The 27510-nt window shown below is 42.5% G+C and overlaps 1 protein-coding gene across 1 annotated transcript in view; it reads right to left on the bottom strand.

Annotated features, from left to right (window-relative positions):
* The window catches only part of LOC108785975 (integrin alpha-IIb-like), a 38729-nt gene extending 11765 nt beyond the window's left edge, over positions 1-26964 (bottom strand). Inside the window, exons 1-19 of the mRNA XM_018555173.1 lie at positions 26731-26964; positions 24389-24519; positions 23483-23577; positions 21216-21352; positions 17938-17998; positions 17309-17354; positions 15749-15865; positions 14790-14837; positions 14421-14470; positions 12838-12878; positions 11363-11423; positions 10302-10352; positions 8978-9030; positions 8176-8384; positions 7173-7355; positions 6704-6749; positions 4395-4499; positions 3529-3584; positions 2119-2270 (exon numbers count right to left, since the gene is read on the bottom strand). Of these exons, the coding sequence (XP_018410675.1) occupies positions 2119-2270; positions 3529-3584; positions 4395-4499; positions 6704-6749; positions 7173-7355; positions 8176-8384; positions 8978-9030; positions 10302-10352; positions 11363-11423; positions 12838-12878; positions 14421-14470; positions 14790-14837; positions 15749-15865; positions 17309-17354; positions 17938-17998; positions 21216-21352; positions 23483-23577; positions 24389-24519; positions 26731-26870 (1782 nt within the window). The 5' untranslated portion in view covers positions 26871-26964. The remainder of the gene's footprint in view (positions 1-2118; positions 2271-3528; positions 3585-4394; positions 4500-6703; positions 6750-7172; positions 7356-8175; positions 8385-8977; positions 9031-10301; positions 10353-11362; positions 11424-12837; positions 12879-14420; positions 14471-14789; positions 14838-15748; positions 15866-17308; positions 17355-17937; positions 17999-21215; positions 21353-23482; positions 23578-24388; positions 24520-26730) is intronic.
* Between the last annotated feature and the right edge of the window lie 546 nt (positions 26965-27510).

The following is a 27510-nucleotide window of genomic DNA, read 5'->3' as shown; positions in this document are numbered from 1 at the left end:
CAGTATAGAAGGTGGTAGGCATCAAGGTAGTTTACTTGCCAGGGCCAGAGAATCGAGTGCCGGACTATATGAGCAGGAATCAAGTAGATCCAACCGAATGGTCTCTTTCGAAACAGATCTTCAACAGACTGATCGGGAGATGGGGCAATCCTCAAGTGGATCAAATGTATCTCACAGGAATTGCCAGGTCAGCCGATTTCTGTCGAGAATATTCGACCACAGAGCAGAAGGCCAGGACGTTCTTTCACATCCATGGAATTGCGAGCTGGCATGTGTCTTTCCCCCCTTTACAAAGATCATGTCAGTGCTTCAGAGGATAGGAAGGGAAAAGGTGACGGTTAATGCCATTATCCCCTATTGGCCAAGACGACCATGGTTTCCTCTCCTGATGTCTCTCAGCATTCAGGAACCGTGGCAGATCCCAGTGACATTAGATCTCCTATCTCAAGGACCGATACAGCATCTGAATCCTCAACAGCTCTGTCTGACGGCATGGCTGTTGAAAGGGAAAGGTTGAAGAAGTTGTGATTTTGCCGAGCGGTTATTGATATGCTTTTGAAATCCAGGAAGGTGTCCACTTCCTCAGTGTATTATAGGATGTGCATAGTGTTTTCCACATGAGCAAGGGATCATAACATTGACCTTTTTCAACTCTCGTCTAAGTCAATTCTGGAATTCCTCCAAACAGGTTTGGATAGAAGAATGAGCCTTGGTTCCCTCAAAGTGCAGGTTTTGGCTATATCAGCTATCACCAGGACACAGAATCAGAACATTTCCAGATTTCTGAAAGCAGTGAGTAAAGTTAATCCTCCTAATAGGCCTCTTTATCCGTCTTGGGATCTTCCTCTCACTTTGGAAGTTCTTTTGAGCCAATACAGACTATTTGTATGCAACTCTTGTCCTACAAAACGGTCTCCTTAGTGACCTTGGCTTCAGGAAGAGTTTCCGAGCTACAAGCCTATGGTTGTGATCAACCCTTTATCATCTTTCATGAGGATAGAGTAGTTTGAGAACTTTTGCACTGATTCTTGCCGAACATTCATGCCAGTTTTCATATGAATCGGAATTCATATGAATTTCATATGATATCATCCTGCCCGCTCTCAAATCAGAAGGGAAGGGTGGATTTTTGGACCTAGTCAGGTGTCTGAGGATTTATGTGGAAAGATGTAAGGACTGGAGGAAGTCAAAAAGACTGTTTGCGATTCCGGCAGGAGCAAGAAAAGGATTGGCAGCAGCTAAGGCTTCTTTGAGCAGATGGATCGTATTCACCATCATTAACGCCTATCAAACAGCGTGAGTCTCCCCCCCAGAAAGCATCAGGGCTCACTCCACAAGGGCCGTGTCCTCCTCATGGGCAGCAGCATCCAGACTTTTGGCAGATCAAATTTGCAGAGCAGCGATGTGGGTGTTTAAATCTAAGTTTATTAAGCATTATCGACTGGATGTCAGAGCTGCAGTGAATAACCACTTCGGTAGAAGTGGTTTGCTCTCTCAACATGGGGTCGAGAAATAAATTTGTTTAGCATTCAATGATGTTTGTTTGTGGATTTTGTTCCCACCCTTACTTCTGCTTGGGTAATCCCCATTTTCACGCTGCCATGTATATGGCCAAGAAAACTGAAAATGTAATCATACTCACTGTAATTTTCTTTTCCTGGTTATACTTCATGGCAGCGCTGGGCTCCCACCCTATGAAGTTATTAGCTTGTTACTAGACTAGGGAAGTCGGGAGGAGGAGGGGCTTTTATAGAGTTGGTTATGCCTTGTTTTAACCCTTTTGGTTCTTGTCAGCTAATTGGATCTAAACCTATTTGTCAGCGATGCCATGGAGTATAACCAGGAAACAGAAAATTACGGTATGATGACATTTTCTGTTTCCCTCATGACATACACAACTTGGCTTACCCACTGTATATTGCTGCAGTGCCCATAAAAGCTAAAGGGATTTAGTCTGCCTGCTTTCAGTCACTCTGGGGAGCAGTAGTTCACAACAAGAAAGGGGTTCTTCTGTACTCAAAATAACCGCATGATTTGGTAATGCTAAAAGTACTAAAAGTGACTGACGGCAAGTGTGAAATTCACTAAAAGGTCCACTTATAGAGGCGGAGCACACACCCGAAGATAGGCGGTGGTGACGGTGCAGGTCCGCTGTGAATTGCTCTGAATGTCCATAGTGATTTTTTTGCTGGGTTGTGAAGAGTCGGTGAAGAGGGTTCTTCGGAGAAATCTGCTCTTCTGACTGTCGAGTTGGATGTCAGCGGATAGGCCTTGATAAAAAGACACGGTGACATAACAAGCATGGTAAGAATGATTAGGTTTATTAAACTTTTACCCTTATTTACCCACCATTGCTTCCAATCACCCCATACACCAATCAGACTCAAACCCTTGTCAAGTGTCTGAGGCTCTGAGTGCCTGAGCCTCAGGTCAACAAATGAGGCGATGTGAAAATATACGTCAAGTTAACGTTAGACAGTCTGATTGTACAGTCACATTGTAAGGTGCATGGCCAGCTCCAGAAAGATCTTTCCTAAAAAAAGACCTTGCCACAATATTTTTAAAGATCGTCATATACAGCACAATCTGTTTGTACAATCTCTGTAAATCTACTTTAGCTTTACAAACCACTATATAGTGCAGGGGCCTACCTAAATCATCCAATCAATTTACATCCAATCAGGTAGGCAAGCCCTCATACTGCATAACTGTTGTTAAATCTATAAAAGATTTCCAAAGATTGCATAATTAGATTGTAAAGTAGGTGGTCAGCTTTAGATAGATGAACAATCAACTGGAATTCTGACAATTTGTCTGACTAGGGGGTGTTTTTGATACAGCAACTTGCCGGGCCATTCGTCCTGCGAAAATGCATGTACAAAAATAAAGGAATCTTATTAGTATATTTTCTTTCTAGGTCGGAATACCACATTATGTCCAGTAGATGGCACTGAGAAGCATAAGGTAAAATGTAATGTAATACCATATTATGGCCACTAGATGGCGCTGAGGTGCACAGCAACTAAATGCTTCTTTCCTATTCTTCTCAGCTCCATCTAGTGGCCATAATGTAGTATTTACCTGATATTACATTCCATCTGGAAAGAAAATACCGTATGCTAACAACATTGGTTTTTGTCTTCGTTCGCAACAAATGTACATGCCTTTTGCAGGATGAATGCAATTTTTTTTATAAATTCACCCCTGTGAGTAGTCTTAACGTGTGCATACACAATTCATAGTTTTGATAAATCTAAATTATACATACATTGTACAGTGTATGAGCAACTTAACACATAGTAGTCCATCAGTGGCTCCTGTCCATAGCTACACTCATCCTTCTCCACAACTGCTGCCACTAGCTACACCCAACCCACCCCACGGGCAAGGGAGCTGTTTACATGTTACACCAAAGCAGATGAATTTAGTGTACAGTATGTGAGGAACATGGGTAACGGAAATTGCCAATAATAATGAACAGAAGAGTCTGTACATGGTATACAAATGAGGTATATTAATTATTCTCACTTATAGTCTTGGGCAGACTTTTCCCGGAGGTCCAGACACAAACGCTCACATTGAAACTAGAGAAATTACAGATATATCAATCACTTTAATGCACACGTAGGAATGTTAATTATCTACAAATGTTACTAATTTGGCATTGCCCCCTAATCTGGGAACCCCTTTATAAGAAGAGGAGAAAGTGCTTTTCCATCAGGTTTTCATGTTTGCACTCACCCTGAGCCCTCATTTTGTTGCATCCCAAAGCACAGTGGTAGGAAAACCGCTTGAACCAAGGATATCATGGATAATGGCCATTTATGCCACCTCTCCCTGCTTCCTGAGGGCTTGTATGGATTCCAGGCAGCCGAGACATATCACATCATATGTGTGATGATTTATACGGTATATGTCTTAGACCTCAATGCAGCACAATTCAGGCCTGTGAGTACGTTTTATGGCTTTAGAATGTTATAAATGTCATGTGGGGAAAATATTAAAAGCAGAAGGCGAGGACAGTTTCACAGCTGCAGATAGCAAAAACAAAATGACCTTGTCTACATTTCATTCTCCATCTCCTTATAGCATCATGTATTTAATGCTATGCAGATCAGAATACAGTTGTTTTCCACATGTTAAATATTTGGTATGGGCAATACCTCCACTTTAAAGAAGAATTGGGACACTGCAGCTGCCACACATGTTTAAAACTGAGCTCAAGGTGATTACAGTCTCAACTAGAGCCAAAAAGCTGGGTACCTAAATACATGATCCTGCCACATTATTTGAGATGGTGGAACGCCATTTTATTTATATATTTTTCTAACCCATATGGTAAAGATCACAGGAAATGTCAGAAAAAATTAAAGCTGCTATAAAAACTGCCTCACCAGCTGACATCCCCGATACCGGCCTGTTTACATTTTTTCAGGTCTGGGTCCACGGTATCCGGAGTGAATATTAAAGAAGTATGGAGAAGAACTACTGGCTGGGCTCTGGAACAAAGAATACAGGAAAATTAGGAGCAAAGCGGGAGAGTATAGCCTCAAATACATTATACTTCCCTAGAAAAAAATAATCTTCAAAACAGATGAAAAATTACAGAATATAAATAAAACTATATATTTATACACAAATGCCAACTGATTACAGTAGGCATGTGTACTCTAAGCCTCTAAGCCTCATGACTTGAGTGGAGCAACGTGTGCCTTGTCAAGACTGGATGCAGACACTCTAATTAGAGTATATAGTGGCGAGTTTCTTCACCTCTAGCAGCTGCCTTTCCCACAAGGCAAGTGTACCTTCCGACACTCGGATGCTCCCTCTGACTATGAATGTTGCAGGCGGCCCACAGGTACAGGATACAAAATCAACACAGATACAGGATTCAAGATATACAGTGGCAGGATAGGGGCTTGTACAAACCAAACTAGACAGGACCATCACAAGCCCAGGGCCCTGGGTTTGTGATGCTTAAATAAAGTATCACTAACTAATCTCAAGGCGAAGGGGTGAATGACCAGGCTCATTAGCACACAGCTGAAGACTGGGATAGGTGCATTAGTAACAAGCAACCACCAAAGGGAAACTCCTAACATGCCTACTGTCCAAAGAGCAGGAGGGAGGTGGCTGAAAAATGGCAGCATGTGCAATGGACTGATGAGTCAAATTTGAAATATCTGGCTGGAACAGAAGGCCTGGAGATGGGTACAAGGATGAGTGTCTAGAGGCAACAGTGAAGAATGATGGATGTTCCTTGCAGGTTTAACTTTTTTGCACATGGAGTTGGGGATTTGGTCAAAATGAATGGCCTCCTCAATGCTTAAAAGTACAGGCAGATATTTATCCTTCATGCATTACCACTAGGGAGGTGTCTAGTCGTTCCCAAATTCATTCTGCAGCAGGACAAAGACCCCGAACATACAGCCAAAGCCATAAAGAACCATCTTTAGCACACAAAAAAAAATTAAACAAAAAAAAACCAAGAAGTTAAGGATAAGATGGTATGTCCTTCACTAAGCCCTGATCTTAACATCACCAAGTCTGCCTGGGATGAAGAGGTGGAAGCAGCAGACAGCCTAAATCCACAGAAGAACTATAGTTAGTTCTCAAAGATGTTTGCTAGTGCACGTAGAAGAACTAATGCTGTTTGAAGGTGAAGGGTAATCAAATCAAATATTGATTTAATTTAGGTTTTTTTGTTTTGTTTATGCACTTTGTAGGTTGTTACTTGATAAACACAGACTATTAATTGCAATATTTGTAAAGCATCCTCACTTTTCAATACTACCAAAAACATTTGCACAGTAGTGTACAAGATCTTAAATATGCCTGCCCCATGTACATATAAAATCACAAATTATACATAAAAACAAGGATTTTAATAAAAGAACACACACTGATTAAATTATTTACATCTCGGTGATCTTGTATTTTTCTATAACTAAAGCGGATCTCATTCACTTTGAAGAATGCACAGGGAGTAGGGGCCACTTCCTGGTATGTCAATAAAAATTCTAATTGGCTTACAATTAGGGATGCACCGATATATCAGCTGCCGAAACATATCGGCCGAAAATTGCACTTTTGTGCCGAAAGTGCCATTTTGCCGAAAGTGCCATTTTCCTACCAATACATGGGAGCATCCCTGATTTCTTTCATCCCTGCTGGGTGCTGCTCTATGTCCCAGCCGGGAGGAGAGAAACTGTGATGGCCGGCAGAGCGATGCGGGACGAGAGCGCTGTGATCGGCCAGCGTCTCCTCCCACACCGCTCAGCCGCCTATCACACTGCGGCAGAGCGGTGTGGGGGCGGAGACAGCGCTGTCACAGGAGACTGGGCTTTCCTCCCTACACCGCTCGCTCAGCCTCCTGTGACAGCGTGTCAGAGAGAAGAGCAAGGTACACACACTCAGTGATCGCTAAGTGTGTGTACATAATTGAGGACATGGTATGTTAACTATATCCTCAATTATGAATGAATGGGAGTGATCTACATCCCCTCCTGTTCATTCATAGTTGTGGTTATTGTAAAAAAACCATGTTATCAATGAACAGGAACACTCATAGAGGATTCCTGTTCATTGATAACTCAAACATTTTCGGTTTCGGTTTTAAAATGTCTATTTGGTGCATCTCTACTTACAATATATAACATTTTATTTAATACTTTTACATGAAGATTTCTATAAAGTCTCTTACCTGAAAACATAGACTGTGTCAGCTTCAAAAGCCCCGACTACCAGATCTGCAAAGCAAAGAGTTCAGTTTTTAGTGGGGATGTAGAAAGGGGTAATTGCAGAAACGTCACCAGCACACCAAATCCTTATAGGATCAAAGTTCGTAGATTTTATTGCAAACTCATGTCAGTTACACAAGCGCTTTCGGGGCCACACAGGGTCCCTTCATCAGGCATAGCAATGACCTGATGACGTTTCTGCAATTATCTGTATTTGGCGGCGCCATCCGCAGTCATTCCGAGCACCCCTCCCCGATAACGGGGTCATACCGGTAAGGAGTGCAACTAGCCTTTTCTTTTTTTCTTTTTTTTTTTTTGATGTAGAAAGGGGCACACAGTACTTTCAGTGATGCATCACATTGAGTGGTAAAATGCTGTTAGTTTCTCTAAAATCCCATTCGGGTTATGTGGTTACACTTTTTTGTTCTTTACCTGGATATCCATTCTGATCAATGTCTTCCCCTCCTCTCAAGGCAAAGCCGAATCTGGATGGTGCCTTTTGGGGGCTCTCCAGGATCTGCGATGGTTGTGTAGATAACCCTGACTTCTCACCCTTGTAAATGTAAACACAGCCGGCTCCAGACTGGCCTCCAAAGGGTGAGCCTACAGCTACATCTATTAAAGAAAGAGAATTGCAGAGGACAATGTCCAGACTTAAATGTAATTATTTCAGGTTTGAGGAAATGACAATAAATGGAACCACCTGCCAGATTCTTAAAACCATAAGCAACTCTGGAGGGAACATTTCAAGCTCCTCCCATCTGCCAAAGGTTTCACAAGAGTTCCACTCTCTGCGTGTTCATATAACTATAGGCAGTGATGCAGAATAGATCATAGATTATCCTTGATTTGATATAAGAAGACCGAGGTTAGTCAACTAACCACTAGATGGACCAACCCTTGGAAGGGCATCGCCTCCTTTAAAAGGCAATGTAAACTTAGATTTATCGGAAGTGAAAAGGTAAAAATATGTGACTTATTGACATCACCTTGTATGAATATATACATATCCAAAATAGAAAATCCAGCGAATGGCTATATACATTGATGTCAGGCCACCACAAATGACACAGGTGCACTCCTTTGCACTGGAAGAAAAGAGGTTTATACATCTAAAAGGAAAGGGTTCACATTAGGTGGGATGTTAATCTGATTGCTTTTGCAGCTCAGGAATGCATCATTTCTCTTACTGGAGCAAATTAGATGATGTCATATAAGTGCCTTTTTGCTTCTTCTAGATCAAATAGAAGTTAGGGGTTAGGGTGCAATCTCTTTAATTTTTTTTAATCTAATGATTTCTATTTTCTTATGATAGAATTTAATGGACAATGTCTCTTTCCACCTTTTAGCTTTGTATGTATTTTGGAAGAAATTAATTTGGAAGAAACTATGTTATTTGATCTGAGACCACACAGAAATGTGTGGCTTCTCATACCATTGTATCCATCTTGATCCAAGTCTCCTAGAGGGGCGATGGATGCACCAAAATGCCCATACACACGAGTCCCCCTGAGGATCTGGGGGTCTCTGTTCAGAGCCCTGGGCTTCTTCTGTAGATATACGTAGACTTGTCCAACTTCCAGGAACTTTCCATCTGTCCTGCGCTCCATGAAAACAGGAGCTCCCACAAGAAGATCGTCAAGTCTGCAAGTACATATATAGAATAGGTGTGAACAAAGGGTGAAGAGCTTTTGTACAGACAGCAAAGACCAGATGTATCAACATATTCTTACTCGGTTTGCTACCTTTACTTTACTACCAGTCAAGTTCAAAATCATGCTTTAAGTTTAAACCTGCCTGTTAGCTGCAGTCAACACCAATTCCAAATGAGAATATATTGATATATCAGGACCATGACGTTTGGTGGCATGTATCTAAATGGAGTTCATACTCTAATAGGGCAATCCCCAACCAATGGCTGAGAAGCCATATGTACCCAGCAACTGTCTTTGAGGTTTTGCTTATGGAACCTTGTTAGCAGGCACTCAACATCTGCAAGAACAATTTCCTATTCTCACAAGTGTGAGATTGGGTAAAGGTTGTCTAGCTCATCCTTTTATAATCACATAATACAATTAAAAACAAATCTCACTGCAACTAAATTCTTGTTTTTAAAAATCATAAAGCAGAAAAGATTTCTAGAATCTGAATCTGCAGTGAACCAAATTATGACACTAGAGGGCTCTGCATTCATGGGAAATGATATTCTGCCAGAAAGGAATTCTTTCAAGACTCACCCATCTCCGTTGATGTCTGTAACAGCTACTGAGTGGCCAAAATAGGAGGCAGTCTGTAGAAAGCACAAAGTAAAACATTACAACCACGTTATTTGCTGGGTGTGTGATGCGTCATTTAAAGGGGGCGTTCCAGTCAAATAAAGGGAACATGTTATTTTCAAGCAGTTACAATGCTCTGTGTGACCATTCTTTAATTCAAATCACTGCTGCCACTAAGGAGGCCAGCCGTAACGTTCACCTTGCAATATACAGTATACACGATGGCCCCAAGAGCTTTTGCATATATAATATCCACTACTTATCTGTAGAATCCCTTTTCCTCTGTACAAATAGACATGTATGTATATTTTCTATACCTGAAGTTCATTTTCCTGATACATCTGCTTCCTGATACAGCTATAAACTCTACTTGACATGTGCTGCCTAAGGCAGGGGCGTCCCGAAGCTGGGTGTCACCCGGAGCGGAGACCGGGTGATACCCTGCAGTGACGCCATCGGTCATCTTGGTGATGGACGCCGGTAGAGAGAGGAGGGGACGTTCACCCGGCGGGATGAGGTATGCCGCCAGGTCCCCTCTTCTCTCCTGACACTGTCGGCTCTCGGTCCATGACCGAGTGCCCGACTTTTTAGAAGGGGTGACACCAAATGACTGTCGCACCCCCCGCACCCTCACTGGTTTAAAGCCCCATTCTTACCAGATGCTTTGGCATCCGCTTTTCAACAGATCCAAACGCAAAGACATCTGAAAATGAATGGCTGTGAATGGCAGCAGTTAACACTAGTGCACCAAAGGCTCTACTTTTTTCAATGCAAAATGTGTCTAATGTGCGTCAACATAACGGACGTCAATGCAAGGCAGAACCAATACAGTGTACAAATCAAACAAAAAATGCAACACAATGCATGTTAACGTACTACGCCAACACAAGTGGATGCACTAGTATTGACTCGCATCCAACGCACACATTTTGGTGTGAATGCACCCTAAGTCTAGTCATCTCCTGGGAGAGTTTTACAAGGTTCAGCCTATTATTTCACTTTTTATAGCCCAACTCCAGCCAAAAAGTTTTTTCATTGTGTTAGTTTTTAGGTAGTGCAGGTAAGAAACTCTGACAGGTCTTATACCCATCTGTGACTCTGTTGTTTAGAGACCAACGCACCGAATCCTAATGGTTCACCACTTTGGTATTTCTTCATACCTTCATACTCTCACCATGATTTGGGTATCCTTTGTGCTTGAAGCAATTCTGCCTAAAGCAGCTGACAGTTTACAGATAGGATCCGTCAGTACTCAGTAATGGAACCTACTTGTCATTATACACACCTGTTCTCCTCTGATGCTGATCACTCTAATCTTGCCCGAAAAAATAAGGACCTGTGATAGATAAGATATTGATTTTAGTCTACACAGAGTATTCAATTGTTTGAGCTGGAAGTTAAAGACAAGGAAATATGCAACTCAATGTTTGTTTTGGAGCAAAAAATGCCAAAAGCAAATGTACTTATTATATTTTTTCCCAAGTTTGAATGTAATATGTTACATTGTGTTACATTATGGCCCCTGGAAGCTGAAGAGCATAAGGAATACATTTCCTATGCTCCTCTGCTCCATCCAGTGGCCAAAATGTATTATTACAACACATTACATTCAAACTGGGAAAATCTGAAATAGGAACTTTTGTTTTTGGCATTATTCGACCAACAACAATCATTTCATAATTTGCTTTAAAAAGTAGTAATGTACTCACCAAAGAAAAATGACACAAGCATATCCAATGGTTCCCCTCACAGGAGGCTATCGCCCATCAGAAGCCATAGCGCAGCCTGGTCAGCTCATCACCGAAGCCGCCTTTCCAGCAGCAAGTGGCAAAGTTAATGCGTTTCTGGGGCATGCACCCTTCGATAAACGGTGGCTACGGTGGCTGCCTCTCCCTGGCCATTGGCAGTACTGCTTTAGACAGCTATATCCCTCCCCAGGGCAGTTCTCCATCATCTGCTTACGGGTAACATTGTCCATTTCTGGCCTACACAAAATTACAAGTGCCTACAATCGCTAGCTACCAGGGTAACGCCTCCCCTTTTAAGATGGCAGGCTTTACAACTGCTCCACTTTCTCTACAGTTCACTGAGCTCTGCTCCCCCAAGTATGGACTTAACATAGTTTGAGGAGATTAGCTTAACCGGGGAGTATGTTGAGCACGGGGCTATCCAAGGCCCATACGCTCTTGGCCTACTTCTCTGATTTATCTGAGCCAGTCTTTTGGCTAAATGGGAGGGAGATTTGGGAGTTACCTTCACATCGGAACAGAAATAAATTATACTACACTTTGCACATAAAGCCTCTATAGCCAGCTCTATCCAATAATCAGGATATAAAATTCTCACCAGGTGGTATTTCGTTCGTTCCTGCCACACTCCGTAAGATGTTTCCTCAATCTTCCCCGAACTGCTGGAGATGCGGACAGGAGGTCGGCTCTATTCTACACATTTGTTGGTCCTGCCCACGCCTCAGAGAGTTTTGGGATGCTGTTCTCCAAATTGTCAAACAACTCACAGGGATTTCTATAATAGATAACCCGGCAGCAACGTTGCCTCACCTGTCTCCATTTGCCAAAACCCGTTTGCAAGTCTCTCCTGATTCATCTGCTCAATGCGGCTAGGGCCTGTATCCCCTTATGCTGGAAAAGTCTAGAACTGCCCTCGGTGCGACTGTGGCTCAAAAAGGTGGATGAAATCCAAGTAATGAAGGAGATGACTGCGACCTTACACCATGCGGGTTGCAAATTCTGGAAAACCTGGTTTTATCAGTAGGAATTTCTCTACTCTACTCTACTCTAAAGGTCTACACGTTTCAGGGGCATGCCCCCTTCATCAGAACCTCAGGGAAGGGGGCATGCCCCTGAAACGCGTAGACCTTTAGAACTCAAGGGGGCAGAGGATGCTGATGTGCTGTACTCCTTCAGACTTCCGCTGTAGAGATTTTATACTTCATCACCATTTGTGTGCTTTTAACCACCGACTTTCCTGTAAGTACATTTTTATTTGTGTCTTGTACACATAAATGACACTTTTACACTATGGAGGCGCTCTGTCTTGTCCCTTGTTTCCTAGATCGATGGTCTTTTTGACCAGAGAGAGCTGCCTTTTGAGTGTTTAAGCCAACTTCACAACCAGCCCATCTTGCAACCAGAGGCGCCGGTATTGTTTTTTTCGTTAGTTCCCCGTTACCCCTGGTCCTGACCTTTTCTCTATGCTTTCAAAGAGGCTAACCGATAGACAATGCATACATTTTGTATTAGAATACCTATCCCGAAATCTCACACTGACCATGAGTATGTTACTGTGAGCTTCAAGATCCATGCTTACTCAGTACCATGCTACTGCCTCGGAGTCCTTTTACGTTCATATTTCTTGGGCTACATGGGCCCTACTCCAGATAGATGTTTTTGTAAATATGCCTCTACGACTGTCTATGTCTGTCTGATACTTATGTTTTATTGTGAATGTTTGTTTATATGAAAACTTCAAAATAAAGAATTTATTTTAAAAAAATTAATGTGTGTATGGTCAACATAACATGTGGTGTACACAAACTGCCTTCACACTACGGATGGTAGGTCAGTGCATTGTGCTGAGCCTTTAATATTAAGACTATTGCAGGGTTATTCACAAAAGGGTGAATAGTTTGGAGAAGGCAGGAGAAGTGAACAATCTAGGACAACATAGCTGAACTAGAAAGTGAGCTGAATTGGAGAATTTGTCCTAGATTGTTCACTTCTCCTGCCTTCTCCAAACTCTTTACTCTTTAGTGAATAACCCTGTGAGCCTCTCAACAGATACTTTCCACATTCAGTACTTACCATTCCCTTGCTTGAGAGAATTGGACAGCCAAGAACAGTTTCTGCAAGAAAGCAAATAGTCATCTGTGTTAATGTGCAACTGTTGTTCTGTAGAAAATAATATGTTCTAAAGTAGAAGGTAAGGAAAGTAGACACCATACCTCTAATTCTGGACTCTAGACACACATAAGGGAACTGGTATACCTGCCAAAGGATTTGTATTTCTGCTCATCCAGTCTAAAGATTTACACAGATCTACAGTTATGTCTGGTAGAGGAGGGGACCTGATCTTTCTGTGTTGCTGTTTCACTTTCAGATACAGGTCTCCCTCCCAACCTCAGCATGTGATTGAGCAGTGAAAGGAGAAGCAGCACACTAATGAACTCATTTCTCTGATATCAAATCATATTCAGGTACTTAGAAGGCTTGCATTTAAACAAAATAATGTTATTGATCTATTAATGATTACAAAACATTAATTTGTGCCTTTTATATCTGCCCAGAGTACAGTTTTAGGTGTTGAAGGTATTACCCTGTTGGAAAGGGTGATTTTATCCATTCCTCCCTTATGACGCCTAAAACGTAGACCAGTGAAGCCACACAGACATACCAAATGGACATTGCCGTGGCAGCTCTAGAACTGTAGGGTATGGGAGAGTTCTGAACAGGTAATAAGCAATGCTCAGCTTGGACTGGAATCTCCGTGTGGTATGGTGCACTACTCTCAGCGTGGAAAGTAAACTTATATCACAAAACCGGCGATCATGCCAGCAATCCTTGTGATCTTCCTTTATTAACACATAATGTAGCACATAAATCAGCCACTACACATATGCCTTTTAGCCGTTCCACATCAACCAGTGTGTGGCCAACTATAACGTTGGGAATGACTGAAATGGGGGAAAGTTAGGTGTCACGGGCTGTGATGTCCTGAGACACTAAAACAATGAACAAAAAACAAGTTCTAGAGCTGACACCATGTGAGTAGGTACATCACTCTTTCAAAATGTTACTATGCAGCATCCTCTCTTCCCAGATACCACAAATCCATTTTAACTCTCCCACGATCTGACTTCCTAATGCTGCCATAGTATGGAGACGTACAGGAATAGAGTAGGCTTTAAACTTGACACAAGTTACTAAAACCTCCATCAAAGAAGAATCATTCTTTATACAATTATGTTAATTCAAATCCAACCTGTTTCACTGTAAGGCCTATAAAGCCAACAAAGTAGACACTGAGAGGTGCTTGAACATGCCTTTTGTTTTATGGCGTCTTCCTCCATTCTCATTATAAATATGGCAACCTCCAACTCAAAAACTAGAGCCAACATCCCTCCAATGCAGTGCATTCTGCCACCTAGCCCTATAAAAAATAAATCCTTTGGGGGGGATGTTGGAGCTTACTGAGATGCAGGTCAATATTTGCATATTATGTCCTCCAGGTTTGGGGACTCCTGAGTTGTACAGGTCATGTATCACTGGTTGTGTTTTATTCTAAGATAGGTTAATTTCAATACATGGAGCGGATTGAAGAGGATTCCAGTCCTAAGTTATAGTGAAATACTTTTTTTTAACACCAATACAGCATCTCCTTCCTTTACCCTACCTGGAGAGTCGTCCCCTGTAAATTCACCATAAGCAACTGCAAAACCTACAAGGAGTAAGACAATCCAAATTAGAAAATATTGATCACATGATCACCATTGAACTACATGTAAAGCCTAAACATTTTCTTTCTGTTTTTGGTTAGCGAAGTGTTGGAAGCAGTTCACTTTCTGCTATCTATATCTGTTGGAGAGATTTCCCTTCACTTCCTGTCCTGAAGATGCAACAAGAAGTAAGAAGAAATTTCTACAGAGTGAGGGGAAATCTGCTTTAGGCCGGCCATTACTGGATCTGGTGTCCATGTTGGGAGAGTTACTCTCATCTCTTGTCTGGTGATAACGGTAACATTTTGGATTCTTCATCACTTTCCGTCTTGGTGATAATGGCCACCAGAATAAATAGAGTACGGGAATCTTCCAAGGGGGAACACAGATAACAATAACAACTGGTCCACATATATATATAAAAAACCTGTGTAAAAAGGAGGAGTTAAACCCATGTTAAACCACTGCTGTGGTGCTCTTTTAGTTTTATACTGGCCACAAGCTAAGGTGAACTTAAAGGGTTATTAAACCCTCAGCGGTTTTTGCATATATCTATTGCTAGCAAGCAGTAGATATATGCAAAAACATTTAAAAAAAATAACGTTTGAAACAGGTTTAAACTTACCTGTGTCTTCGCCGCACGCTCCCGTCCGAACACCTGAAGAGTCTCGGGCGGCCGCAAAGGATCTTGGGGCGGGCGCATGCTCAGTTCAGATGTTCGGCTGGGAGACAAGGAGAGACACAGGGTAAGTCTATGGAGCAGCGTGCATAGGGTAAGTCTATGGAGTCAGCGCTGGATCGGAGACCCGCACCAGAGCTGGAGGGACAGCTGAAAAGGACAGTAAAGAAGAAGATGATCGAATAACGAGGCATCATTTAAGGTAAGTCCCTACAGCAGGATTGGGAAGGAGGAAAAAAAATTCTGACTTTAATGTCACTTTAATATGTCCACTGACCTTAACTGTTAACTCACTATTAGAGATTCAGCCGTTTCAGTTTCTTTCTAACAATACAAACTTGACAGAAGTTTGACCCTTCCCTACTCCATCTCAAACTAAATGAAAACTGGACTGCCAGGCTCATTTGCTATATTAAACCATTGTGACGAGACTAGTGACTAATTTACATCTGCAGCAGATAGCAATCAAACACTTGCTTCTGCACCTATCATCTTAATTAGTCTCATCAATGCAATAGCTTGACTTTGATGTTTTACAGATCTATTTCTGTAAATGCTGCGTGAAATACTTCATATACCCCATGACTCAAGTTTTTCATACCTTTATAGGCGTTAGACACATGTTTATCTTCCTCTGACATGTAGAGGCCAGGAAATTCCTTTATCATGGCTGCAGACTTTGTCTGCATACTGGAGAGAGGGACTGTAACGAAGAGTCCTGGATGACAGAATAAAACAACGAGGCAATGACACCAGGTTAAAAGGAAAGATGCTTATAGGTTGGATGAACATCAATTGCACCGATAGGTTTTTCTAATTGAATGCCACTATGTCAAAGCTTTCAAACACTAAGGAGATGCAACTTGATTGCTCTAAATTCTTTATATCTCAGAGTGCCAAATGAAAAGGTCACTGCAGCCAAGACAAAATTACAGGAAACAGCCAACTCAAAAATAATGTTCCTGATTTGGGAGGTTACCAGATGCTTCAATCAACATTTTTATTTCAACATTTTTTTAATAGGTTTCTGGACCTGGTGATCACACAATTTAGTTTCCCTGGAGATCAACAAATCAAAGAGTGAACCTGCCTGCCACCATCCATCAAACACTGAAACATACAATTTCTGGATATCCCTAACCCATTCACACGTAGCGACATACCTTTTGCAGCGGCCGGGATAGCGCGACTTTCAGGGCGACGTTCCAGCGACGATCCAGCGACAGTAGCACGACCTTCTCCGTCGGGCTCCATTAGAAAAAAGCAAAATCGTGCAAAATCCGCCGAAAAAAGGGTCCTGTAGAAGCGACTTGCGACCGCGACGAGCTAAGACAGCTCCATTGAATATCATTATCCGGCGACTTCTCGCGATATCGCGTGGCAAAAATGTGCGATAAATCGCTACGTGTGAATGGGGCCTTAGGCCCATTCACACTGAGCGACTTGCAATATTGAGCGACTTTTTCCTATTGGGCTGTATGCAATCAGGAGCAAAATCGCTCAAAATCGCTTGAAAAAAGGGTCATGTAGGAGCTACAAGCGATATTGAGCGATATTGAGCGTCGAGATGTGAACAGCTCCATTGAAATGGATTGGAGAAGCTACATAGAGCGATATCGCGTGGAAATATGAGCGATATCGCTGCAAAAATCGCTCGATAAATCGCTCAGTGTGAATGGGGCCTAAAGGTGCACATAGATATAAGATGGCCATTGCATGAGACGTTTGGAGGGCAAGAAGGAATGGGAAAGTTTTCCGGGTTTAGGCTTTTAGCCTTTATTACTCTGAGCTCAGCCCACATGTCAACATAATAGATTCACTACATGTGTACCTTAAGCCAAAGTATACCATATGTCGCAAAGTTCTGGTATGAGAAAGAGGAACACCTTTCAGCACAAAGTATGTAGGTAAAGGACATATCCCTGTTTTACCCTGCGATACAAGGACTGCGAAGAATTAATAAACAAAAATCGCTTGGTTGAACCTAAAGTACTTTTTTTCACCACAACCTTTTCTTTATACGGGCTTCTCAAAGTAACAAATGCAATAATTTAGAGGTTACATGGAAGGTATAGTAACTTATCATGCGTATTGACCTCTTAATTCTGAATAAGTAGGCAACTGAAAGAAATTAATTATTAGGCCACTGTGGAATACCTACCTTCAAAATAATACCCGCCAGGTCCTCCAGCTAACAAAACACCTTTCTGCAGATGAGAAAAAAAAGAGAGCTTTGTGCAGTTGCAATAAACAGTATGTGAAAAAGGCTTGAAGTAAATGATGTTGATATGGTTGTGCATAGCAACCTAACGGCTTGTGAAGATGGGCAAATGCAGTATGCTTTAGTTTGCTTTACATCAGTTTAAAATTCTTTCACATCTAGACACTGTTCTGACGTTCATCAAGCGGTTTTAAGCTGTCTTTACATTCTCTTTGACTTGCAATTGAAAGAAAAGCATTTCTGACACCAACAATAGCCCATGTACATAGGCTACACATCTCCCTTAGCTACCAGTGCCACATGGGAGAAGGTACCAGAGAAGGTGGCTACTATGGGCATCACATCCTTCCATATGACAACCTTATAAATGAGGCCTTATGTTCTTCATGCAAAGCTTCTGATTTGTTAAATAACGTGATGCAATATAAGGAAAACCCCAATGGTCCTAAGCTCTAGTATAGCTCAAGTACAAAGTTCAAGGGTAACAAAGATATACAAGAAATAAGAAGGTAAGTCACTGCAAGGGGCTGGTACTAGATACATTTAGATATTTAAGGCTGTAGACTTACCTTGCTTATGTCTGTGCTAAATCCAATCTCACAGTAACGATTATCCCGTGCTGCATAAAAAGAGACACAAAGACATATATGAAAGTATATGTGTGCATAATTTGGAAATATAATGTATATATTTATGGAGCCCAAAGTATTTATTTATTTTCCTGATATGTAGTGAGTTGGTTGCTAAGACGTTGGCAGCCCCACAGCATCATTGGTTGTCATGTTGCACCTGTTTACATGCTAGCAACCAATGACACTGTACAGGTTGAGCAGCGTACATTGGTTGCTTGGTCGCAGATGGACAAACTGGCCAAATCATTCACCCATTCATCAAATTTTTAACAACTTGGGTTCGGGTCGAACTTATGGTCAACCCGAAACCAAAGCTCATCCCTGGTTAAATCCCTTGAGGGTTAGGGATTTGTGTCCAGTTGGAAGGATTTCACTTTTTATTCAGATGTCAACTATAGAATTTTGGTGAGATTCGGGAGTGGGTTGCGGAATCAAACCATATAATGCGCATGGAAGAATTGACAACTCGTCTATATGATAGGTATCTGATATCTGAAAAATGGAGACCATGGATGGCTTTTCTTGTCTCAACAGAGATTCAACAATATTTATAGGGAATTAATGTCTTGCTTCATCCCTTTATTATTGTTTTATTTTTTGTGGGAATGAGTGAGAGAAAAGGTATAATGAATATTGGAATAAAGATACTAATAAGTAATTAATGATAAGAGATTGATGATGGCTGTTAATGCTATTGTTTGTTTTCATGTAATAATGTGGATGTTCATTTTGTAAATGAAATAAAAATATATTCTTGAAAAAAAAAAACTATAGAATTTTGGATTTCTCATCACTGTCTGTCCCTGTAAAGAAAATCACCAATTGACATGAGTACGGCACAAAAAATAATTTTCTGACGAAACAAATTAAAACGAAAAACATATTTTATTTGTTTAGTTAATTTAAACAAATTTTTATGCTGTTTCGGATTCGGAGGCAACGAGCCTCAGAATCCCAGACCGCACACTGAAACTGCAGAACGAGCGGCGGCCATATCGGCCACCAGCGCGTTCTCTGCATACGCGCCGCCATCTTGTATCCTGGTACACACCAAGATGGCGGCACCCGCATGTGTATACCAGGTGTACTTGAGTGTACCAAGATATACTCAAAGATGGCGGTGCGCATGCGCAGAATGCGCTGGCGACAGATAAGGCCACCACTCATTCAGCGTGTGACATCACCATCATGCGACGTCCAGCGCTCCGCATCCAAGATGGTGGTGGGCATGCGCAGAACACTACGGAGGCCAATGTGCCCACCATGCGCTCTAAAAACATTTATCTAGGCCCAAATATAGTTTTCGTATAAATTTGGACATAAATTAGTTATTTCGGATTCGGACGAACCGCCGAATCAACTGAATTTAGTTGATTTGCAGGTTCGTACGAATCCGAATGCACATGTCTAGTCACCAAGACAAACAGAGAGGGTGAGACGGACCTGACAGAGATTCTAACCATTCCCTACATTAACAAAAGATGAACCCACCACCAGTGGCGACTCTAGGAACAATATATAGGGGGGGCACATAAGATACCACAGTCAAAACTGGGGGGGGCACTAATAATTCTCATTGCATGTTGCAACCGCACATGTAGTCCAACGCCGCCCACAATCCTGAATACCACAACCGTTTATTTTTTAAAAACTTTTTTTATATATTTTTTTTATTAAACTTATTTTTATTTTTTTTTACCTTTTATTTATTTACCTTTATTTTTAATTTTTTTTTTATTTGTTTCACTTTTTTTTTTACATTTTTATTTCTTTCACTTAATTTTTTTTACATATTTTTTGCTTCTTATTAATTGAACTTTATTTTTTTTTACTTTTTTTAATCTTAGTTTATTTTATTTTTTTTTACTTTTCTTTTTCTACTTCATTGCTGGGAGCAATAGCCAGCCTGCTAATGGATATATGTAAAATTTAAATAGCCAATAACAGGCTGGCTACTGCACCCACCCACTGCCTGCTGTCAATCAGCAGAGGAGGGACCACCTCTGTTGATTGACAGCTGACAGTGGGCTGGTGCAATAGCCAACCTGTTATTGGCTACTGCAATTTAAAAGAGCCAATAGCAGGCTGGCTATTGCGGTCAGCTGCTGGAATGAAGGCGATCGCAGACGCCACGGAGAGGTGAGTAGACTGCAGGGGGAGGGGGGGAGCTCACAGACTGTCGGAGGGCTCTCCTTACAGGCTGTAATCGACAATCTGTCCCCACTGACACAGATCGCTACAGCCTGTAGGGAGAAACCGCTGACAGTCTGTGAGGCTGCAGCGGGGAGAACCCCTGTCCCAGCAGATAACTGTGTGATAACCGTCCCGGGCACAGTTATCTGCTGGGACAGGGATTCCATTTTTCTTGACTTGCGCTAGCGCCGGGACTGCTGCCACTGTTAGCGGGGGGCACACGGGGGGGGCAAGTGAAAACCTAGCCCCCCTGTAGCGACGCCACTGCCCACCACCCCTCCATCCTTTCCCTCAACCAGGTGGTGATGCCAGCAGCCTCCAGCATCATTTGTATCCTGGGCAGTCACATCCTATTGACTTGAACAGTACTCATGCTGTTGGAGCAACGTCCCATGAAAGTCCATGAGACATTACGGGGCAGGTATGGGTAGTAGCAATGCTCTAGATTTACAGTAGCTGGCTGGGATAGAAGGTAAGGAAGCAGCTGGGTAGGGGTTTTTAGCTTAGGATAGTTTATAGGGCTAGCGAGCTGTCCTTAAGGCCAATTTCACACCTAGGCGACATAGTTTTTGCGCGTTTTTGATGCAAGTTTGTGCGCGTTTTATGCGCATACGGCAAAAAGCGCGTTTTTGTGAGCAGATTGTAGCTCATTGATGTTAATGAGAAAAAGCGCATAATAACGCACAAAAACACAGCGTTTCCTATGGAGTCTATGGTGCCAGAACGAGCTGTAATATGCCCAAAAAAAACTCCTATACTTTTTCCATCGACAGGCATTTTGCTTGTTGCGACAAAACTCTCAGATGTGATCAGGGCCATAGAAATGAATGGGATTTTTTTGGGGGGCAGATGTTTGGAGCGTTTTTTAGGGCAGAAAAAGTGCTACAAAACCCTCGGTGTGAACCAAGCCTTAAGGATGTCTGTGTGTAGAACCATTGCTCTGGTCACTTATTTTTGGATCTATAAAGATATGGCCAGTTGCTGATTGTTACACACCATAACCACTCCCAAGGAATTGTTTCTCAGTCTTGAGTTGTCGACAAGGAGCAAACTCATGGAAGCTTTTCAAGTCCTCGGTGTAGTAGCAGGCCCCTGTCGGAGTGTTCCCCGATTCTCCAGTCATGTCCACATAGTTAAATTCCTGGAGGGGAGCGCAGGCCTGAGAAGACAGGAGAACAAAGTCAAAGTGATTTTGTACTTTGGCTATACAATAAGGAATGAATTCCCTTTAAATAAAATAAAGTTTACAGAATGGTTGTTTGAGTAGTTTAATATTGTTTGAAAACAGCACGGTCTACAATGAAATTCTCATTGAAGAAATGCTGCAATGAAAAGCACTAGTAGCAGTTAAGGTGGGTTGAGTTGTCTATTAGCTAGTCCAATAGTAGTTGTCCCTTTCTTAAAGAGAACCTGTAAGTCTCTAAAAAAATCGTACAGTACCCTGCAATAGAAAAGCCATTACTTTTGGAAGCCCGTGTCTCCCCTTTGTTTCAGCTCTGCAGCCTCCTTCAGTGACTTTAGCAATAGACAACACTGAGAATGTCAGATGCCTTTATTAGATGCCTCATAATGTGATTCCTTCCTCCTACCCTATGTCACAACAGGGCACAGCAGTGATATAGGGTGATAGGATGGAACCATAGCAATCTGCAAGGAACACAGGCATCCAACAAGTGTCAAATGCTGAAGAGACTATCCCAGGCTTCAGCACTGAAACAGAGGGGAGGTAGGAGACACGGGCCACTAGAGAGGGAGTATAATATCTCTGCTATTACTGGGTACCGTGGGTACAATTATTTAGAGCCTGACATTGTCTCTGTAAAACTGAACCCCAGATAGACACAAATGAATGCCAATATGAATTTAACAAAAAAATAATAAAATTCATTAATACAATTAATATTATTTATACAACTTATTTATTTTAGATATATTTAATATTTTAAATATTTTTTATTTATTTAAATGCAAGCAGTGTAAGTACCTTAATTTGGTTTGGTATAAAAGCCCCTTGCAAAGCCTTGTATAGCAGAGCTGAGAGTGGAATAGGGAGAATTGTGCACAAAGAGCCAATAAGAGCAGAGAGTGCGACATAGAGATGAGCTCATCAGTCTGCTACTTCTCTTTTCACTGTCCAGTCACAGGGTGGGGAAATTGCGCCTCATGCACACGGCCTTCAAATCTGCATCTGAAGATTCCTGCAGCAAAGACCTACAGATTCTTGTGGCAGCAATTCTAGTTAATGACAGGCTGACAACGGTCACACCTGTCTGTGACTGCCCGCATGTAACTGCACGTGGAACGATTACCTGTAGAGTGGCCGAGATGTTTGTCCTGGGATGCAATCTCTCTGCGTCCAGGGACAAACATCTCTCCCAATCCGAAGGTAATCGTATCATGTGCGATTACATGCAGACAGTCACAGACAGATGCAGCCGCTGTCACCATGGTATTAACATGAATGGGCACAGCGGCCGCATTCCTGCAGACACACCTGGAATTGCTGCTGCAAGAATCCGTAGGTCCTTGCTGTAGAAATTTCCAGCTGCAGATTTGAAGGCCAAAGTGTTACTTAACTGCTGTAAAAAGCCAGGCAGGGATGTACTGTTTGGCAGGGCTGTGTAAATGTTAGGGCTGGATAAATAGAAAAACAAATCCTTTGGCAGCAAAAATAGCTCCCATATACATGTATTTCATCTGTGCAAGCTGTTTGCCTGGAGTTGAACTTTCAAGGGAAGTTTAGAGGCTGGATCACACCTTCAGGCTAGGTTCACACTTGCACTACACCGCACAACACCCGGGACACGCGATCGTGTGCTAGTGCACACAGCGATTGCTGCGCGGTCCCATTGATTTCAATGGGGTAACATCCGCGGAGGCAATCGTTAAAAAAAAAGGTACAAGTACCTTTTTTTGCGACACATGACTCGTGGCTTTTTTTTAGCCGCGATCGTTTTCACTTGCACGGGCGGAATCGCAGCGGGAAACTGCGCGATACGCCAGGCGCGACTAGGCTGCCATTACAAAATAATGGCACCCACAGCGCGATCGGTTCACACCTTGGCAACTCCTGGCCGAGTGGTAATCGTGCACAAAACCGTGTGGATTGCCGCGCGGTCAGGAGTCACCTAGGTGTGAACCTAGCCTGAAGGAAAAATGTAATTGCTTCCTGGCACACTGTTTCTGTCCTCCAGTTTGTAGCTGTGGTCCTCTATGATCAGCTGCGCTGCTTCTACACTTATCTAGCTGACAGGTCTACTAATACACAGTAACCAAAATAGAATCATACCACAATGCTGGACTTCCAAGTTCTAACAGTTGCTCCAAGCCACTGATTGGACTTTAAAACAGTCAGTCTGCTTTCACCGAATTGAAATGTGTCTCCTGTGGAAGAGCAACACTATGAATAGTAGAGGAAACAAGGGTATCAGTGGCCCAGAAGTTGAGGACAAAGAGGGTGCCCAGAATGGTAATCCTGAATAAGCTGGTAAACATCAGGTATCTAAAGTGGGGATGGGGGCACAATTTTTTAAACAATTACAATTTGAATATTGTTTTTGTTTGTGCAAGTACTGGCCAGAGCCGGGTAATCCAAAAGGCAACCTAGGCAGGAGTCTTTCGCTTGGTAGATGTCCAGGTGACCCAGCTACAACCTTCATGCTCCTGCAGTGAACGAGAGGAATAGTGCTATTGGTCAAAACTGTGCACATGCCAGTCACTGCACAAGGGAGGATACAGTTGTAGGCAGTTGGTGTCTGATGAGGGCATGCCTGTACAGACAGGGAAAATCATGGGACAGGCTTGTCTGTGTTTATTGCAATCCTTATCAATGTCAATGGAAGGAGAGCAGGGTTGGGGAGAGCAAAGCTGCTTGTCAAGGGGGCTATTCTGTTCTTCTCTGCAGCTGGCCAAGTTCGGGTGCCAATCAGGGGCTAGAGGGGTTAGAACAATTATTATTATTATAGAAAATTTGTATAGCGCCAACAGTTTGCCCAGCGCTTTACAATATAAGGAAGACATTACAATCACAATACAATTCAAGACAAGAGGGTAAGGAGGGCCCTGCCCGTGAGAGTTTACAATGCCAAGTGTTCCCATGGAGACTCATCCTTATAAAGAACTACAGAATGTTCTAGTGCTGTATAGAGAACAATAACGGTATTATATGCCCTATTCAACCCACGTTCAACTTTACCTGATTGATCAAAGTGTAAAATAGTGCAGCTGCTGGCCTGTGACCCCCACGGACAGAAGAACACACCTCCGCCATCCCTGGCATTCGACACAGATGCGTTCAGTTTGGGAGCCCCCACAACTATATTCATGCTATGAGAATAAAGGAGAAAGATTTATGCGTCACACAGACATGTATCATGTACCCGATAAGCTGGAAAATCTAAAAGCAACATTTTTTCAAGCTGCATTAATGTGCCAAGACCATCATTTCACAATGTATGGGTCGATAATCAAATTAAGGTTTTAAGAGATAAAAGTATATCACACACCAAGGATCCATTTATTATTATTGCCTGCAGCTTTTCTTCTCCTCCTGGGGTCAGTTATAGCCTGACGCCTATACTACATTTTGTTGATTGACAGTAGTATACTGAGAGTTTCTATTGCATTGTGGCTATGTTTTTGATGCCATATCATTGGTTCTCATGGTCCCGTAATTTGTGTCAAGACTGAAATATGAAAGCCGCCGTTGCTGGCATCCTCCTGAAAATGTCAGTTGTCTGGCTATGTCTGCCCATTTTAAAGGTTTACCCTCGCTTTATGTAAGGAATATGGTAGTTGTCGTGTCAAGTCTCCCCGCAACAGGCAATGCCATGTTGGAGCCTCAGCACAGTAACATTGCCAGCAATTGTGCTTTTGTGATTGATTTCTTATATCCTGGAGAATTGTTATTTGCAGCACTGATAAAAAAAAAGTTTTCCAGTTTCCAAAGTTTTCAACCTGTTCCACGATCTTCAGACTTTGCCCAGTTCTGCCCATAGTTAAAATCGTGGCATTTAGTTGCAAGCCGTTGAGCCGTCTCTGGCTTCTATCAAAAAGGGGGCTGCCCTTTGTCTAAGTTTACAGTCTGTTTGTGCAAAGCAGCTATTTTGGATACAAACAGAGCCCAGGGGAATTTATATTACGACAAAAGCACTAGATGAGTCTTCCTTTTAGTATGAAGTACATATAATTCAGGGGTGTCCCTAACAAAGGCTCTTATGATGTAAGTAAGAGAAATTAAAGCCCCCCCCCCCCTTCCTTCCCGCATGTTAACTGGAATCAACAATTTAGGACACAAAGTTAACTTCCTTACAAGGACGGAAACTTTTAAAGGGAGAAATAAATGATGCAGATGGATGCTGGAGGTCGTATCTAAGGAACTTTACAGGTAAAATCTCCCTCTCAAAGACCCTTACTTGAGAGCCTCATTTCTCTCGCTGCATTCTCTGTAAGGGTACATCAAAGAAAATGGAAGCAAGACCTCCTCTAAGTGGCTGTGTGAGATGGCATAAGCTGGAAAATCGGTAGCAGACATATGGATTCTTGGTCTACAAGAAAGTAGGTTGATGGTGGGTTTTTCAGCCAATAGCCTCCCAAAGATGAAATATCATCTTTGGGTGTACTAACACTCTAAAAAAACAGGGAAAATACAAATCGATGTAGTAGTAATTATATTTGACTAAGCAGGAACTCTATACACCTAGTTCATATATACAGATTGGGCCAAAGTGTTCTCACCTGCAGCCTCCGAGCTGAAGATGAAACTTTATGGGCTTCAGAAAATGTTGGGTATGACCTTCTAGAGCAGGGGTGCCCACAATTTTTGTGTTAAGATCTACCTTTGAAATGATGAGCTACGTGAGATCTACCAACGAAAAAAAACCTCTCTTGCTCTCTCTCTCTCTCCTGGCCATCTCTCCTCTCTCTCCTGGCTGTCTTTTCTCGCTCTCTCTCCTGGCTGTCATTCCTCGTTTTCTCTCTTGGCTGTCTCTCCTCTCTCTCTTGGCTGTCTCTTCTTGCTCTCTCCCCTGGCCGTCTCTCCTCTCTCTCCAGGCTGTCTTTTCTCTCTCTCTCTCGGCTGTCATTCCTTGTTTTCTCTCTTGGCTGTCTTTCTTCGCTCTCTTGGCTGTCTCTTCTTGCTCTCTTCCCTGGCTGTCTCTGCCCGCGCTCTCTCCTGGCTCACCTTGCTGTATTTTGCAAACAGTGTAGTGCAATAGGCTGTGTAAACTAATAGTCTTTGATGTAATACATAGCACTTCAACCACCAGTATCCACCAGGAAGGTGTCAGGGAGCTTGGCTCAGCAGACTCAGGCTAATAGGTAATCATTTGTGCACAGATAAATAAATATACCAAAATGGAATAAATGGGCCGCCATTCACACCCTTCGTGATCTACCAGCATCAGCTCTGAGAGCTACTGGTAGATCACGATCTACCTAATGGGCACCCCTGTTCTAGAGGCAGGTTTGTTTAATCCCCATCCAGCACTCTCCTGTCTCCTATACATTATACAGGCCCAGCCAATTATGTGCACTTACCTACTATCTGCTGACTGGTAGAAATCAAAGGAGAATCCAAAGTAGCTGCCTCTGGGTCCAGAAAAAGTGTGGGGGTTCAGCTTATCCAGATTCAAGGCATGGGTATAGGGGAGAATGAGAGGCAGCAGACACAGCATCATGGTGCTATCAGTCCAGCTACAAGTAAAGCAGAAACTGACTTCTCTTCCTTTCTAAGTACGTTCCTTCTCTGCAACACCCTCTCTCACATCTGACTCAGCCTGTGTCTTACTCCCGGAATACAGTCTTCACTGTTTCCTGAATCATTACAGAATCTTCCTTACTAATCTTCTAGCTAAATTTGTCTTTCTCCACTGCTAGATACCCTCAACATTTTTTACTCACATGTTCACTCCCTACACTAAGCCTTGTCAATCAACACCTTGCCAATCAACACCTACCTACACCCAACAATCTCTACAGCCACTGTCACTATGAAGACCAAACGTTTTCCACCTCTACCATTACTAGCATCTAACCTTCCCCACAACTGGTACCACTACAGTCACTAGCAACACTCACAATTCTCCATAACTACTGTAACTAGCTAGTTGCACCCATTCTTTTCCACAACTGCTTTCACTAGCTACACCAACTACTGTGACTAGCTAAACCCAGATTTCTATTGCCACTAGTTGCACCCAGCCTTCTCCATAGCTTCAGGCACTGGCTACACCCAACCTTCTCCACAGTTGCTGTCATTAGCTACACCCAATTGTCTCTAGCTGCAACCAGCCTTCTCCACAGCTCGAGTCACTAGCT

This window comes from Nanorana parkeri, unplaced genomic scaffold, assembly GCF_000935625.1.
Source record: "Nanorana parkeri isolate BGI_ZX_2015 unplaced genomic scaffold, ASM93562v1 scaffold187, whole genome shotgun sequence".
NCBI lineage: Eukaryota > Metazoa > Chordata > Amphibia > Anura > Dicroglossidae > Nanorana > Nanorana parkeri.
Note: the sequence above shows the minus strand (reverse complement) of the source record. Positions and strands in the feature narration are given on the sequence as shown.